The sequence below is a fragment of the Nesoenas mayeri genome (genome assembly GCF_963082525.1).
Source record: "Nesoenas mayeri genome assembly, chromosome: 1".
NCBI lineage: Eukaryota > Metazoa > Chordata > Aves > Columbiformes > Columbidae > Nesoenas > Nesoenas mayeri.
In genome coordinates, this window is record NC_137541.1 from 116,313,193 (window position 1) to 116,331,726 (window position 18,534).

General features: G+C 41.8%; 1 protein-coding gene across 5 annotated transcripts in view; it reads right to left on the bottom strand.

The window, feature by feature from the left end:
• CASK (calcium/calmodulin dependent serine protein kinase) overlaps positions 1-11,100 on the bottom strand; it is a gene marked incomplete at its 5' end in the record, with an annotated part of 208,161 nt that extends 197,061 nt beyond the window's left edge. For all 5 annotated transcript variants that reach the window (XM_080350342.1, XM_080350339.1, XM_080350341.1 and 2 more), the window contains one exon: positions 11,042-11,100. In XM_080350342.1, the coding sequence (XP_080206468.1) occupies positions 11,042-11,100 (59 nt within the window). The remainder of the gene's footprint in view (positions 1-11,041) is intronic.
• Between the last annotated feature and the right edge of the window lie 7,434 nt (positions 11,101-18,534).

An 18,534-nucleotide genomic window follows, 5' to 3' on the forward strand; every position in this document is an offset into this window, starting at 1 on the left:
TCACTCACCAGTGCTTAGAATATTCACTCAAATTGGGAGGCACATATTCAAGTCCTTCCCTAACACATAGCACCTGAAAAAGCACTCACCAGACTAGAAGATATCCAAAACAAGAGTATTCCCAACACTCCCTGCTGATGTTTTATGGAATCATTTAATATTCACCAGATCACTAAGGGAAAACAAGCATCCATGATGATCATACTCAATAAGCAAAAAATCTCCATCTCATTCCCAGTCCTTGTTCTGAGAGAATTGCATGTACTTCATACACACAACACAGGGAAACGAACTCTACAGCCAGCAATCTATTTGGAAACATCCCTAACCAGCAGAGCAAAGAGACAATTCAGAGTTTTGAAAACTTCAAACAACTAAGAAACTAAGAATCCAAGAAAGAAGATACATCTGCAAGAGCTGGGAAAGTATTCTATCTCAATGGCAGCTATAAAGTCTTGAATACTTTCCAACTGGAAGTGCCTTCAGCTGACAAAAAAACCTGACACACTTGAGATCTAAGATTAGCAAAAGAGCTCTTGATATTTTAAGCACCCTGTTTACTTTATGCTTTTAAAGATAACTGAACCTTACACGCTGGACATCCGAGAAACCCAGACAACAGGTAACCATTTTTTCCACACAGGAATAAGTTAATAAATAAATAAATAAAAATCTTAATCTAATAGCTGTAACTGAGCAAAACAGTTTTGTCTGACCTTCAGTTTTGAAAGCCCCTTTTGTTGCTTTCACCTCTGTAGCACTGAAGCTGTGGAATTAAGATGCCTGCAGGAACACACTAAGGAAGAGATTATCTCTATTTTGGGGGCTGTAGAAAGGAAAACTGTTTTCTGTAAGCAGAAGTTGGTATTTTTCAATCTAAACTTGATCTACATATACTAACACAGAAATTAAAAAAATAAATAAATAAAAGAAAAACAAAAACTCAAGTACTTTAATTGAAACAAGTTCTTCATCAATGCAATACATTTTAAATTTAGGTTTAGACAAAACAAAATCTGAAAAAAAAGCAGCTCAGGAAAATTTTGATTTTGAATTTCTTGAATTTTCCAAAATATGCTATCAGTACTTTTGCACATAATCAACAGGAGAACTCAAACATTAAGCATGCTTGTGGTTCAGAGTATATCCAATCACTAATATTCAAGCCCCAAAGGACACAACAAAAGATAAGCACACTTAAAGAGCATCTGACCATGTCGTAAGCTAATATGCTTCAGAGTTAACTCAACTATTAAAAAAATTAAATCCCCCAGATTTACAGTTGCCTTACTAACTTTAATTTGACCCTATTTTGTATTCAATTTAAATCCTAAATGAGGTGAGGTCCTGACATAAAGTTAGTGTTTGGTTTTAAACACAGGGAATGTTTGTGTGTATAGAAGGAAGGAAGAAGCAAATTAACAACATAAAAGCAACTGCTAGGGAGGTTCAACTAAGTGTGATTTTTGTGTGTGTGTGTTGATAATTGTTAACTTGCAACTTTTTTTTTAATAAAATAAAATAAAATAAAAATCTCTTTCCCTTTTCTCCTCCCCTTTCCTTACCATTTTCTGGATTATTGCCTCCAAACTCTTGCATGCAATCTTCCTGCTTATTATGCAAAAAAGCCAAACATGCTTTAAAAATCAACGACAAAGCATTTTATGATATGGCCTTAGTAGTTCATTGTTGTCAAATGTGAAGGGAAGGGCCCTGCACACCTTTTCTCTCTCTCTATCCCTATTTCTTCTACCTTGAGCTAGCCTTGACTATATTGGAGGTCTAATCAAGCCAGTGAAAACAGCAGAATAACCCATTCAACAAGTAAATATTCATGTAATGCACCTACCTTATACAGATCAGACACAAGCTAAAGCTGGGACAGAGGAAGTATGGTTCATGCAGGGCATGGAAGCACATAAAGAGAGGAAGACTTCCCTCTTTCAGCAGCCGCAAACTTAGCTCAGCTCATATCACAAAAGTCCACTAATATACTCCCACAGTGCCTCCCATGGGGGTAAAATAGGACAAAGGCTACTACTACCATGTTTACAGAATCTACAGACCAGCTACAACTTGATACGGCTCTCCTTCAGGAATCAAAATATACCTAAACTGGTTGCAGGATTACATAGATGCAGGATTTCACCTCAGTTTCCACTCTGGTTAGCTGCTCTGCAGCTAGACCAGCGCTGATCAGACAGATGTTTCCTCTAAACCTATCTGGTCCTGCTGGATTCAAGTTCAACAATGGCAAACTTAAAGACATCCACAAAGATCTGCTCTTTTCCAGGAAAAGTTACTAAGTCAGATCAGTACTGATGCAAGAAAGATCTTATCAGTGAAATATATAATTCCCTAATTTTTTTTTGTAATCTTCCCAGGCTACCCTCACCCCACCTTCTATCTCAGCTTTTTCTAACCAGTGAGAGGGGGAAGAAGGGGTGGTTTGAAGAATGGAATTTAAGATTATCTTACTTGCTGCTTCACTGCTCCTTTCATTTAATGGTATATAGATCCCTTTAATCGAGTGTACATTGGTGCTTTCCCACTGTCCAGAACTGTTCCATATTAGGAACAACATCTGGAGAAAAAAAAGAACAGGGGGAAAGTGGGCAGCTGACAACTCCATTTGTAGCAACAGCTGCAGGATTTCCCTGCAGCAGGGTGGAAGCAATAGCCCTTTTGGTTGGCTTCTCTAACAAAAACAAAATTGGTAGAATAAAGAAGATAGAGAAGATAAAGGAACACATCTGAAGATCTTGTCAGGAAGAGTTAAACTTCCCTTTAGGAGAAATATTAAGAACATTTTTCTTTTCGTTTGTGTGGTGGTTTTTTCCTTTTGTGTTTTTTTGTTTGTTTGTTTGTTTTCTTTGGTTGGTTTGTTTGTTTTTGTTTCCCTCTGCAAAGAGCAGTACAGTACTCCATCAAAAAGGCAGAAGAGTTGAGGAAAAGTTTCAGGGTGACAAAAAACAATGAACGGGGGGTGACCACCTTTGTAAAGGCTTTTTTAAAACAAACAAATAAAACAACAGCTCTAATACTGGGAAAATCCATAATGAATCCTGAAGGCACATAAGAAAAAAGGATACTTTACGTATACACCTAGGTAGGCATTTGGAAACAGATTTCATAAAGTTCTAAATATCTTAAATACCACTGCACCTGAGAAGCCTCAGTCTCACTACAGTTAAGACTTTTCCTTACCCCCAGAGCTCTTTGGATCAAAAATTTCCAAATGTGAACTACCTTTCAAGCCCTTGTAACAGTGAGTTTAAATGAAGTCAGGAGTTATCTAAGAATCTTGTGTTCCCTATAAAAGGCACACTTTAAAATTGTAAGGTTTTCTCAATCTCTGCTACAGCATAACTGACACTTAGAACTCCTTTTTCAACCTACCTGAAAATGCTTTCTAAACAACTGGACTGAAACAGGACATATTTTGTACCAGTTTAAATGCCCATATAGAACTTATACCTCACCTTTTACTTCTAAAAATTTTGTTCAGAGACAAGTTCATCACAGCTTTCTTAATTTACATATCCTAGGAAATGTATGCAATATTAAATGCTACGAGTAACTGCTTATGTCCACACTATCCAGAAAAGAAAATGCGGATGTTCGTCAAAAATGAAATCAGAGTACTCACAAGCAGTTAAATATGCCATTGGGAAGGCAAAGAAACAAGTGAAGGAGCCAAGTGAAAATCTATTTAATCAAATGCTATTTAGAAAACCTTTGGTGAAAGGAAAATGTACGAGAACTTGAGGGGCACACAATGAACTTTTTAAGCGTGTAAGAACTATGTATCACATACAAATGTCTTCACATGGTGAAGACATGTTTTAACTATTGGTTTCTGAAAAAGCTAAGTCAATATAGAAATGGACAAAATATTGACAATACAAGAATCCTGACAAATCCTAAGCCTGGAAGGAAAGTACAGCCCCACTGTACTTTGAATATTGCAATAAAAGACAGAAAGTATGTAGGTAAGAAGGCTACCTCTTCTTACCCTATTCTACCAAAAAGGTATGAAAGTAAAAGAGCAAGGCACTTTTTAACCAAGGGAGGGTTACTTCTGCCATTTGAGTGGAAGTTTGAGAATACATTAGCCCTTTTAAACCTAAATTTATCTCAACAGTCTTCTAGTTGTTTCTCTGAAAAGACACCTTTGCTTCTCATACAAATTGAAGATAAAAATTAAATCCTCATTATACTGCGAAGATGTTTTATGGTCAAGCTCTGAAAATTATTCCAAACCTTATTTAGCTGTTTCCATCTAGGAAAAAGATATTGGTAAGATATTGGTAATAACGCAGCTCAAACACTAGTAACATTATCACAGCTGAAACACCAAAGCTTGCTGTGCACTTCTGTTTCTGACAAGGGAGGCATTCGTTTTACCAATAGACATCTCCCAAGAAACATTGTAACTCACTCTGAATACAGTAGAAGTTTATTAAAAGAAATTCCAAACTTGACACTCTCTCCCCACACTAGGTAATCTCTTACATGCTTGTGTGATATATGCAAATAAAAAGGGTTTCTTGGGATTCATTTGGTGGGCATATTAGCTGATTAGTATACTATCTTAAGACACTAGTCTAACTTTTTTAATTACTAGGAATTATAATTCTGGCCATGCATGTAATATATCCTTTACAAATATTTTCATGCTGTATATTAAAAAAATACTCATGCCTGGAAAAAGGAGAATTCATAAAGAGCTATTGTTATTACCTCCGTAATTTGGCATAAAATACCCACTTCTAACAACAACCACTTTTAATTCTGAAGTCACCATTCTTTAGATGGCACATTTAAGTTGACTACAGGTTTTTAAAAGTGATCTTTGGAAACATCATACCAGGGTTAACACTGCTCAATTATCTTCCATTGTCATGACATCCATATAACAGATTATAAAAAGGCCACCACATCAGACACAGGGAACTAAGTAGGTGAGCAGCTGTTGACACAAAATATGGGCCTTTTCTTTCCCTAATATTTCTTTATCCTGAAGCATTTGATCTCAAGCATTGTGTCTGAATTTACATGATTATCAGGGATCAGTTAGGTCCTAAAGCCTAGCCCCTCTTCTTGAAGACAAAGTTTCACACTATTTTATTTAAAAGATCAAACTCTTAACTTAGCAAATCTTCAAGACAAGGTATTTGTCCAGCAACTTCTCACAGACAACTGCTCCAGAATCTCAGCAGTAAATAGGTCCAAAATCTTCCAGTTTTCAGCCTCAAATTACTCAGGATTAGTCTGCACACATTTGTTCATCTGCTCTTACCTTCAAGGGCTTCCTTCTCTTGGGTGTTTAAGCACAAAAACATATTTGCAAAACCCTTGCACAATCTTTCTTAGTTTGCATTTTCCTAGGTCAAGTTCCTTCAAACTTGCCTCTTAAGCAAGTCTCTACTTTTCCATCATTACAGTTATCTTGTTCACATTATAGGGATGTGAACTCTAAGAATGCAGCCGCTTATCGAAACAACACTAGAAAAAGTCACACAAATGGAAAGGAGTACTGATTAAAATGTTGTACTTTGCAACTAGGTATATTAATTCTACTGTGTTCAGCTACAGTTGAACCTCTTAAGTAGACAGAACCTCTTAAGAGAAACAGGTCACTATTACAGTTAAAATCCATAGCAGAATAACTTAGCTAAGGAGATATTCTAGCAACTCTACACTTCAAATAATGTACTATTATTTTCCTGAAGCAATGCACATTATGACCTCATGCTTAAATCAAATATTCATTATGAAACCCTGTAACACAGAAAACAGATGAGAATGTTTTATTAGTACAATTGTACTTCACACAGTACTAATAAACTCAAAAGCTAAACTAGACAAATCACTTTCCAAACCCCAGAGAAGTTGCCTTTCCTCTCTCCCCTTTCCAAACAGTGAGTACATAACACAGTTGTTCCACATTTTCATTTTGTTTGTCAAAATTATACCCAACAGTTATTTGAATTGGTTTTACTGGAGGTGCAAAATGTCCATAGTGTAGTGGAGAAAAAGTACATTTGAGAGTAAATGGTATTTTTATTCCTGTGCTGAGAAAATTGAGGCAACAATGGAAAACACTGAAACCATACTTTTGGATAGTTTTGTTATCACTATATTTAAAATTATTAAAGTATTTATTGGACAAGAAATCCATGAGCTTTCTCCTCTCTTTCCTAAACACACCCAGCCTGGGGCATAAACCTAAAGCTTCTCCATCTCAAGGTAATAGCTTAGGATGAAACTGCAACACCACCCTCTTGTCTGACTTCAGTGGGATACAAGCCTTCACACTCTGATGCAAAAAAGGAAATCCCATCTGACTTTCCACCCCAAGACCTTGCATCCTACCCTCACATCTCCTGCAATGTTCCAGCAGCACTGGGAGGCTGCAGAGAGAGTAACACTTGCAGGTTCTAAGCACTTTAACTTCTCTTAATTAGATGGAAGAGCCCAAGTAGAGAGAATCATCATCCCATCGCAGGGGAAGGAGGGATGAAAAACTAAAATCATAAGTGTGCAGTGCAGAAAAGGACTACACTGAACCCAGTCATATCGCAGAGGAGTGGTTAGTAGGTCAAGAGAGGTTCTCCCCTCCCTCTATTCTGCCCTGGTGAGACCACATCTGGAATATTGTGTCGTTGTGTCCAGTTCTGGACCCCTCAGTTCAAGGACAGGGAACCGCTGGAGAGAGTCCAGCGCAGGGCAACAAAGATGATTAAGGGAATGGAGCATCTCCCTTATGAGGAAAGGCTGAGGGAGCTAGGTCTCTTTAACTTGGAGAAGAGGAGACTGAAGGGTGACCTCATTAATGTTTACAAATATATAAAGGGTGAGTGTCAGGAGGACGGAGCCAGGCTCTTCTTGGTGACATCCAATGGTAAGACAAGGGGTAATGAGTTCAAACTGGAACACAAGAGGTTTTATTTAAATTTGAGAAGAAACTTCTCAGTAAGGGTAACAGAACAGTGGAACAGGCTGCCCAGGGGGGCTGTGGAGTCTCCTACTCTGGAGACATTCAAAACCCGCCTGGACACCTTCCTGCATAGCCTCATCCAGGTGTTCCTGCTCTGGCAGGGGGGACTGGACTAGATGATCTTTGAGGTCCCTTCCAATCCCTAACATTCTGTGATTCTGTGAAAGTATTGGCACCAATCATCACATTACACTTTGGTACTAAAAATATCAACAACTGCACTGCTACTATGCACAATGACTGTACATATACATGGTCCACAAAAGGAAGAGAAAATTACAAAAATTTACAGTTTAAGTTACTATTGACATGAAGACTAATTATTTCAATTGAGATCAATGCCCTTTTTAACACAAACTTCTATCAACATTATCACATAGTATTTACAACTTAAAAATTCAAAGACATTTTTAAGCAACCTACAATCCTATTGTTAGAAAGGTAAGACAATCTTTAGGGTACTCCTCTAATGCTAACAAAAACCAACATGAATCCTAAGAGGTACAGAAACTCAAAACTACATGATACAAACTAAAGTCCTTGCAGAACAAGGACCTTATCATAAAAGCCATGCTTTGGTCTTCTACATTCAATACAAATAGGCATTCTCTCTGGCATAAAGAAAACTACTGAGTATATGAAGCTTCCATGATAAACTCAGAAAAGTATTCACCTCAGATGAATACCCAAGAAGCTTCAGCTATATACCTACTAAGTTTTCTAAGCTACTCAATGCATTCTGAATGAAAATTTTAATTTAAAAAAATAAAGAAGTACACTTAGGACTGTTATTTGTGAACTGTCAATCAAATGGCTTAAATATTTACCTTGTACACTTCTCAACCAATATACAACAAGAATATTTTCGAAGTTACCTAGAAGCAAGTTTGGAAAAAAAAAAAAAGGCACACCTGTGATTTTTATCACTGCCAGTTATCTTGAGATACGTTAACACATATCTGAAGGGTAACAAAGAAATCTCCAATTTAAGTGTGCTTGTGTCAGCCAAGTCTGAAGACAAGACAGTAACCTAAAACATAACACATCTGGTAAGGTAAAACTGCATGACTACTCTTAGTCTCATAAATGACACTTTTAAAAGTTTAACAAGAAATTGGGGTTATTATTCCAATTTTTATCTCTATATAGCTTTCAGTAATGGAAAGGCATACGGGAAATATGTGCAAATGAAGATTTCCCCTAATTTTTTCCCTGAAGGAAACATGAACTAGAACTTCTCTCTATGACTCCTGGCCTTTCTCTTCTCCTGCACCTATTCAAAATGAAAAATGCATGCTTGCAGAACTTAAACACATTAAATACCACATAATAAACAGTTTATCACTGTCATTCCAATCAATTCATTCATATACTATTGCACTGTAGTTATTCCACATGCCAGCACACCAAAAACTATTATCACTGCATTTACACAAAGTAAGCGTTATCAGTTTATTTTATTTAAAAACATTTAAAGTTTATCCTAAAGATCAGAGAATGCCTCAACACATTGGACCACACACTCACAGATAAGAAACTATTGCCTTATTTCTCTAGTAAATTGTATGAGAACTTTGGGACTTCTCTTAGATTGACTATTCAGACATTTTACAGGCAAAGATCTCTTTCCCACACCTTTTGTGAAAATACCTTTTACTACCTCAAATGACAGTGGTAACTACCTATTTAGGAAAGATAAATTACACATTTTAATATTTCATGTGTCTGAAACACAAATTGGGGCCAGATGTGCTATTTGCAAGAACCAAATTGCTGGATCAATCAATAAATCATAGGGACATGCAGACATTTAGTGAATGTTTCACTGAAAGATGTTTAGCAAGATGCATACATAGCAAGTCAAAGCAAATTTACAGCAGCTTTCCTCCAGTTGTTTAAAGACAGGTAAGGTGGTACCCAAAATCTGTAATCTAAATAAAGATGCTGCAGCCCTGCTTCCCTGGAAGTCACCTGTGTAGTATTGCAAAGAAACAGGAATACTAATACACCTCTGCATTAAACTATGTATTTATTTTAAATGTTTTTTTTTTTTTTCAGAAGACTGATGTGACATCTGTGCGGAAAACCCTGAACAATCACAATGAGTTATCAACCCTTCACACCATCACTGCTATTTTCAGTGATCCACCCTGTTTTTGCTACAGTGCTCTTGGTATCATTATGCTACTGTGATTCAATATTTATCTGTTAGATGTGTGTTACATCACAACACCATCTCTACTACCTAAATCTCACATGGAACTTCTGTTGATAATACCTAATCCACAGTTTTTGAGCTCTCTCTTCAAAATTCTCCAATCAGAAAGCAAAATGTCATTCGAGATGTGCAAACAGTCTGGACCCCTGTGAAACGTCCATTCTCTAAAAGGGCGTGCGGTCATGCAAAATCACCGCACCTTCTTTCTAACGGTAATCAGGTATGAATAAAATAGTGTGTGAACCGCAGTGGTTAGCATAAAACCACTCATGAAAGGAGTGTACCAAAAATTGTCTTCAAAACATGTTTAATAACAGAATTTTGTTTCTCAGCTACAGAAGCTCCTCACCAACAACCAGCACTAAGCTAAAGCAATTGCTTACCATTTAGGACAGCCAATAAGACCCTTAAAGCTCAATATTTTCAAAAGTTGTTTCTGTTAAGAGAGAGGTAGTAATACCTTGAAAAATGACAGAACTGAGTGCTGAAACTTCTGCTGACAACAAAGTCACCTGTAAAGTCTAAAGCTAGCATTTTAGTATGATCCTGAGGAAAGATTATTTCTAAAATATTTTTAGGTCTAGCTTTGAAAGTAGACAGCACTTGATATATACTGAAAAGCATTATGGTGGAAAGCAGGCAAGAGAACACATGCAGAAAAAATATTTGTTTACAATCAAAACACAGTGAACAATTTTCCTTCGAAAATTCATTGTCAGGAAGAAAAAACTGCAAACACATTGAGCAGTGTCACTACAAAGGTTTTTAAAGCAATCTCAGCTTTGGAGTCAGAAACATAGAAAAATCGAAAGTCACAATATTGCTACATCTTTCATGCCCATTTTGCAATACTGACACAACTACAGAAAATATGTGAAAGATGACAAATAAATAAAAAATTTATTTTGAAACCGGACAGTCACAAAAATATGAGCGGGGGGAAGGGAGTTCAGCTTTAATTCTTTATCACCATCTGATTTGGGGGATTCTATGCATTTTCTTGGTGCGATTACAAAGACCGAGACTTGAACTGTCATTTTCAACCACACTACAACAGTGGTAACTTGAAACAGGCAACTGGGGAACGCTAGCAACTATCTCACCTCCTAGGTTTGATACAAGCCTCGACCATCGGTTTAACAGCAGTTGCATAATAAGACTCAAAAGGCCAAACACTCCTACTGCCTTACACATCTCTATTTCCCCACGAATGACAGTGGAGTCAAAAATCTGGATGAAAACCGAGCACTACCCGAGTATCACTAGTACTGCCACTAACAAGCTGGCTATTATGCCGCAAAGAAGAGGAAAACCCAACACCTGGTGCACAAATATGCAGACACCCAGTGAATAGGTGGATCTACAGAGAGATATCTTCCCTTTCCCTTCCCCAATAGGCAATTCTTGATGGGTGTGCCAGGAATGGGATATAGGGGGGAGGAGAAGAAAAGGGGTGGGAAGTGGCTGCCGCTTGCTGCAGCCAGCCTGAGTGATGGTTAGGTTGTTAATCATGGTGGCTGAGGAACCATGGGGTCACTGCTCCCCCGTCCGCCTCCCGTGTAATGAGGGAGGTGGGCAGCGCGGCGCAGGCACTCGCCGTGTCACCGCCACCAGGCAAGGGGGGGACCCGGACCCCGCATCGCTCACACGGACCCGCTGGCGGCGGCGACTCAGGTGGGTGCCGAGCAGAGCATCCCTCTCCCCCCGTGCCCGGCGGGAGGGGCCGGGCACGGGGGCACCGCCGCCCCCCTCCCCCGCTCTGCCCGGTGGCGCACACGCCCGCCCTGCCCTGCCCGCCTCCCGCTCCCCACGGGACTCACTTGCCGATCACCTCGCAGAGCTCGTACACGTCTTCGAACAGCACGTCGTCGTCGGCCATGGTCCGGGCGGGGGGGTGATCAGCCCGAGAGGCGGCGGCCCCAGGGACGGGGGGCGGGAGGGAGGGAGGAAGGGGGAGCGGGGGGGGCCGCGGGCACGGTCCTCGCCGCGCGGCGCGCTCCCCTGCCGGTCAGCGCCAACCGCCACCACCACGGTAAATCCCAGCCGCTACAGCAGCTCCCGCCGCCGCCACCTTCCTGGGGCGCCGCCGCCGCCCGCCCGGGGGCCCCCGCGGCCGCGCCGGGACTCCCCGCTCCTCCTCCCGCGGGCCGCAGCCGCCGTTCCCCGCGCGTGTCACACACTCTGCGACCCCACCTTCCTCCGCCCCCCACCCCCCTCCCGCCCCCTCCCTCCCCCTCTCAGCCGGCTACTCCCCAGCAGCAGCGGGCGGGCAGCTCCGGCTAGCGGGGCGGTGCGAGGTCCATGGAGGGGTCGGCGCGGCGGGGAGAGGGGCCGGCGGCAGGCGGCAGGCGGCAGCGCCGACTCGCTCCTTCGCCGAGCGCGCGGCCGCGCGCTCCCGGCCAGGAGGGCTAGGAGTGGGGGGGGGGGATGCGCGCGCCGGGAGGGAGGATAATAGTGGGAGGGGGAAGGGCGGGGAGCTGCAGGCGCGGCCGTTGATTACGCTCCCAGGCGCGAGGAGGAGAAGCAGCAGCAGCAACGGCGGCCGCGGCTGCGATAGGCGCTCGCTTTACTGGAGGGCGGGCGCGCGCTCCCAGCCGCCGTCACGCAAAGCCGTCACGCCGCGCGGGGGCGGGTGCCGGGGCGCGCGCGCGCCGGCAGGCCGAGCAGGCGCGGCACGCACGCACGCGGGAGGCTGCGTTCGCTTCCGCTCTCTTTCTCTCCACCCCTCCCCCTATAGCCCCGCCAGAAGCGCGCGCGGGGCCACGCCCACCATCCGTCTGGGGGGTCGGGAGGGAGACGGGGGGGGGCGATCGCGCTGGTGTACGCAGGCGCGGGCTGGGATGACGTCATGGCACGGGGAGGGGGTCGGCGGGGCGGTACTCGGTGCCGGTGGCAGCGGTGCGTGAGGGCGCGGCCGGGCCGGGCCGAGCCGAGCGGCGCTCAGGTACCGACTTGCCTCGTCCCCCACTGCTGCCCGCCAGCTGAGCGCCAGCGGCTCGCCCGGGGCCGGCGGCCCCGCCTGCTGAGGCCGCGGGGTGCGGGGGAGCGCGGCCTTGGAGCTGGGGGGCGTGCGGCAGGTGTGGGGGGCGGGGGAGAGAGAGGGGGGCCGGCCGCTCTGTCGCTGGGACGCGAAGGCCGCTGCTTAGGTAAAGAGTGGGGCGTTTCAGCTGCGCACACGCGTGGTCTCTGGTGAGTGGCGTCTCTTCTCGTTTTCACGGTCTGGACTGCAGTAATAAAGAACCTCAGAACAAAACTGGGCTTGTAGAGCTTTGTCCAGGGTTGAGTGAAGTGCCTTTTTTTTTTCTTCCCAAGAGGTTTTCTCCCAAGTATTTTCTGGCGCACAATTTGAAACCTCATTGTTATTAGGAAAAGAGTGATCTTATTAGCCCTAAAAGCAGTGAATTAAAAGAACCTTTTGGTAGTGCTCTTAGGTACACTCTTCCAGTCGCGCAAGTAACTGAGGGCTGTCGTTTCTCTTAATAGCTACTTTAAAACAATGTCTGAGACATCTGGTGAATTTTAAAACACTTAAGTACTTTCCTGATATATTGCGTTCCATGGTCTTTAACATGTTGCACAGAAAACTGTATATGAAATATAGATGTTGCAAATATATAGTTGCAAGTGTGTGCTTTTCCAAGTTTTGAATTAGATGGCTTGTAAAAGAAAGCAAAATTCTTTTGAAGAAATTAAGTCAGGAACGGTTGCAGTTTACAAAGCATTTATTTTTGCCGAAGTACTTTAGCACACATGCAACTTCTTAAAACTCATTAACAAAGGTAGATTACACACTTGTTCCCCATACACAGAAAGAACCTGTCAAAGCAGAATTATCTGATGAAATGGTTTAAAGGTTGGCTTTAAAATGCAGAGCTGATGACTGTTCACCAAGAACACCTTGTTCCTGTCTCCAGACAAAAAGAAAAAATCCTGAAAAGCCATTAAAATAATCACATGTGTCTCCTCCACAATGGTACCATATAAGTTGAGACATTACTCTGAAGCTGTGCTCTATGCCATACAAACCTTTAAAAATACTTAAACATCATCTGCTGTTTGGTATACAAACAGAAAGCCAAAATATTAAGAATGATGCCTAAATTTCACACAGCTAAAATTGCGGGCAGCCATTTTTTCCTTTTGCCCCACAGGCCTCCCAGTAGTAAATTTTACAATATGAGTGAGTATTCACTTACGTTGAGCATATATCCGATGTTGCCGCTAGAAGCTAACAAGAAAAACTGGTAACAAAACGCATGAGGAAGAAAAATGCTTGTAACAGATCCGTTCCCCAGCTGAGGCAAATGCTTTGGCCACTCCAGCGTGTCACTTCACAGAGGTCTCGCTGCCTTCTGGATGCCAAGTGCTGAGAGTCACACAAGGCCACATCACCTGGGTGTGACAGTCCAAACTGAAAACAAGGAATATCAAGCATGATACATGGGGGGCTTTGAGCCAAAATGCTGTAATAGGACGAACTCTTTAAGAACTTTGCAAGGCAGTTGGGTCCATTTTAGCATGGCACAGCACATAAACGTAGTTTCCTGTTAATGGATGGGGTCTCAGAGCACAGGTTGGAGAGTTAAGAGTTATTGTGTGTGAAGGTGATTTCTTGGAACATGCTGAACAAGATGGGCTTTCCCTAAGAGAGGTGGTTCACTCCCCAGCATGTAACCTACTTGAAGGGCACTCCTACCTTCCAGTAAGGAGACTAGCAGCCGCTTTTTTTTTTTCTTTCCGTTCTGGAGCAAAGACGACACGTTAGGGCAGCTGTAGCAGTCATTGCTTAGGCTGGCAAGAAGCAAGGTAAATCTATCAAAGCCTACAGATGCGCCAGTAGTCTACATTCCATGCAGGGGTAAAGCGAAAACAGGTGCTACCTACCATTAGAGTTGTATGAGAAGAATCTGTCTGAACTAGGATTTGTGTGCAGATCTGTATCATGAAAAGTTGCACACTGAACAAGCAAAAGCAGCAAGGATACCACTACGTCAGCAATTACTAGAACAAATGAGAACTATGCTGTAACTAATCTTAGTTTCAGATTGAATGGGCTCAAGAAAATAAGAGCGTTAGTTTGCCAAGTTTGTCAGCAGCCAATACCCAACTCACAGAAGCGATGCCTACACAGATATGTTTGTGACTGTGAATTTCAGTTTGAAAGTAGTCATTCCCTTTCCCAGGCAGGCATTACTGATTTTTGCCCGGGTATCCAATACAAATCTTATAGATTCTGGGTTTAATTTAAAAGCTTAAGATTAAATTAGGAAATACACACATCTAACATCTCATTAAAATGTATGTAACAGTAATGTTTGGAATACAAGCAGAAGAAACTTTACACTTGAGACCTAGAGTGATTTATTTGTAAAGATAATGGTTGGTCTGAAAACAGTTCAGGGCATCAGTTGTTTCAGGGCTGCAAGTGGGATTTCTTCATTGGGAAACAGGAAGAAAAATTCACTGACTCTTCCTAGTAAGCAAATGCTTTACAATCTGTAGAAGCCCTCCCCAAACCACTACATGTGTTGAAGCTGACTGTCTGTCAGATTCTGAACTGCCAGGTTCATGTGGTGTATTTTTAGGCAAACCAATATCATTGTTTTAATTCAAAAGTTTATTTTAAAGCCCCAAGAAATAGATGATTGTGGACTTGTGCACAAGAAAACACATTTCTTACAATTTATGTGGGTTTGAAGTTTTATTTGGCTGTGGTCTTCTCAGGGTGTGCACACACTCTCTGCACACTGTTGGTGAGCCACAGGGCAGGTAAGTTGTTAAAAGGTTGTTGATGGAACAACATATCAGTTACATACAAACAGCCTTTATAGTGTTTTCATTTAAAAGCCTGATGTAAAAGGTATGTGATGATAAACAAGAAATTTTAAGGGTTTGACAGTGTTTTGTAATCCAAAAGATGTGGGAAGCACCAAATTCTGTGCCTCAGATGTCAAGTATAATAGGGCCCCAAGTACTCTTGTCTGTAACCAAGCTATTAATTCACTCCCTCTTATAAACTTTGATGATGATACTGGCACTGGAGATTAGTATGAACTGTTTGTACTTCATGAGAGAGAATATTGGAGTCCTACCAGATTTCTGACAAACTGTGTCATATTGCTTAGGAGTGCAAATTCTATGAACTGAAAATAGTTCATATTTTGGGCAATAGAAGTGTATTTTAGTTGCAGTGAAAAGAGACAATGTTTTGATTACAACAGCCACAGACATTTTCAATCCTTGTAAAAAATGTCAGTAAAAAGAAACCCCCAAAAGCCGTGAGCCAACCCTGAATAAGTCCAGATAACTTCTTACAGAAGTATGTGATTAAATCAGCTTGGAACTCTGTGGTGTGGCAGAGCAGCCTGCAGCTGCAGAGCTCAGGTGTAGCACAGTACACAAGTTGTGCCACACCGTAATTACAGAGTCCATGTTTCACACGAATGCATGTCTTAACAGGTGAATGATGTTTGTCTGGGAAGATAAATCTCCAACTGCATTTTTTCCTTAGTGAAGGTGTTTTGTTTTGTTTTGGTTTTGGTTTGGTTTTGTTTTTATGTTACTCCATGGTGTCAGTTCTCCATTGTTCAATGAGAAGTGGACTTTTCACTGCCACCCTTCCTCACGGAAGGCACTATCAGGTCTCTCTCTTTTCCACAGCCCCCTATCTTCAAAGGGCAGTTGGAGCTTATCTTTGGTATCCGTACCTTGACCCCCATCTAATTCTGTTGAAATTGATCCACAGGTTCAAAAGGTCTTGGGAAAGATACAGGCATGTACCTGTAGGTGAACACAGCAAAGCATAAACATGATTTCCTCAGGCAACCAGCCAAGAGCTACCTCTTTTGAATGAGGGATTCTTCTTCACAGCCCTTCAGATATAGTGACCACATTCCCTTCACTAGACTCTCAATTCACACTCACCCGACCACCCAGCTGGGAGACAGTGCCAGATCAAGTAATCAGCCAGGTCTTGGTCAAGGAATGGTAAGGGAGAAAGTCACGTTCCTTGTCTGTAATTAGACCCCTGTCATAATTAAGCATGAATTACAATAACACTACTGAAGATAGGTAGTAAACTAAAGCAAAGTTGAGCGTACCTATTACTGCCAAAGAAGCTCATGATCACCCTTCAAAACCAGTTTCCAAACAAGTAACTGTCCCATATAGGAAGAGCTGACAATGTCAAAAGGGAGAGGAAGACTTAATAACGACACTAATGCCTACTTGAGTTTCTTTTTTAGATATTTCTTGCCATTCTGTTTTTTCTTTACTTTGTCTGTGTACTCTGTACCTGTGAACAATCTTGATTGGATTACTGGAGATGCTTATTTCTTCTTTCCAGTTGCTGTTTTTCCTCATTGATGGGTGTGGATTAAATAATATGAATTGTGGAGGAAAAATCCCCGTGATCCTTTTATTGAATCTTTTTTTAAATTTAAAAGATCTTACAAGATGTACAGAGGATAAAGCTAGGTAATCAAAACAATGCAAAATTCTGGTTATCTTTTAATTCTTATAATAAACAAAAATTTATAACTACATGCTACAGTCATGTACCTATATATAAAAAAATAATTAACAACCACATAATAAGGACAATATCAAAATGCTGTGTACTAGCACTGAAACAAAAAACAAACAAACAACCCCCCCACACACACACATTTATGTATTCCTTTCATGTCTTTCTTTTCTTCTCTCTTGCATTTCTCACCCTCCTATCTTTTGTAGAAGCTCTTTGGAGTAGATGGGTGCCACCCTAATAGATATAATAGAAACACCAGAAGGGCCCCACAAAGCAGAGTAAGTGCTCGAAGGAACTTAGGTGTAGATAAATGGCAAGGAAATCCTCATCTACTCTGACCCTGTTGTGGGGGACTATGGTGGGTCCGTGGATTCCCTGACAGGAGGCATGGGAACAGAAATTAGTCTTGAAGATATTAAGACCTACCCGTGAGAAGGATGGGAGTAATGGAGTATCAGGAGATGTTAGGGATGTACCCCTGAGAGAGAAGGGAGTAAAAGAGTAACATTGATGATAGCAAAAATAGCCAATGAGATGTTACTGCTGTAACTTGTAACCAATAGTGAAGAGACCCATGAATTGGTAAAACTGTATAAAAATGCACTTGTGGCAATAAATGGCATCTACTACTTTCATCCTGGAAGAACTTGGTCTATGTCGTTTGTCCGTCTCAACCGCAACACCCTGTATGATGCTGAGCTTGTAACTGGCAGTTGCGGCTCTGGAAAGAACCCTCATACTCACTCTGACAGTTCTCTGAAACCATTACCACAGGGTGCAGTGGCCATCAAAAAACACCCAACAAAATATTGAGCATAACAGGACAGGCGAGAACACAAGGCAGAAGGTGTCATTTTGTCTCCATATAAAGCTCTGGTGCACCCACAGCTGGAGGGCTGGGACGTTTCAGACCTCCCCATCTCCAAAAGGACACAAGGGAGTTTGCAAAGGAATTAGAGAGAGAAGAGCAATGAAAATAAACCAGGGATGAGCCATCTGCATTGCCAGGAGATGGCAAAAGGCTGGGACTTGTTAGTGTGCAGAGGAGACACCTGGGGTAGAATATGGTTGAGGTTTACAAAATCATGAAGGTGGTAGATAAGGTGAAGGCAGAACTGTTGTTCACCAAATCCTGCAACACTAAAATGAAGGGACATGCAGTAAAACAGGTAGGAAGGAGGTAGGAAGGTATTTTAAGACAGGTAAATGAAAGTACGTTTTTTTGTTTTTTTTCTTAATATACACATGCACTGGACAGTGAACTATGAGAACTTGCTTCTACAGGAGACTGTGGGCACCAATAGCAGGTTTAAAAAGGAACTATACCATTTTAGGGATGACACATGATTATAAACAAATAACTGGAAGGAATAGGCAGGGGTGTCCCACGGAGCATCACTAATACAACAAATGTAGATGCTGGAGAAGTGGAAGGGCAACTGACTTCAGATTGTGGCTAGGCTTTCAGGCACTTTCTAAACTTTCTCCTACTGCCACTGTTCTGTTTTCATTTTTAAAGCTGTAAATACAGTCTTTCACTACACATTACGTAGTCAACTTCTCCACATTTGGGGAAATCACAAGAGTCAGCGTACCTGGAATGCAAAGAATATTCTTACCCTGGAAGGCCACATTATTGATCTCAGTCTATCCCATTGGGTAAGTAGAGCTAGGTGGACCCGTCAGAGCATTTACTATATTCTCAACCTCCTAGTTTCATCCTGTGGTTCATTTTTCATTCCCAAATTTGTCCTTTACTTTTTCCTCATTTTGCCACAGATTTAT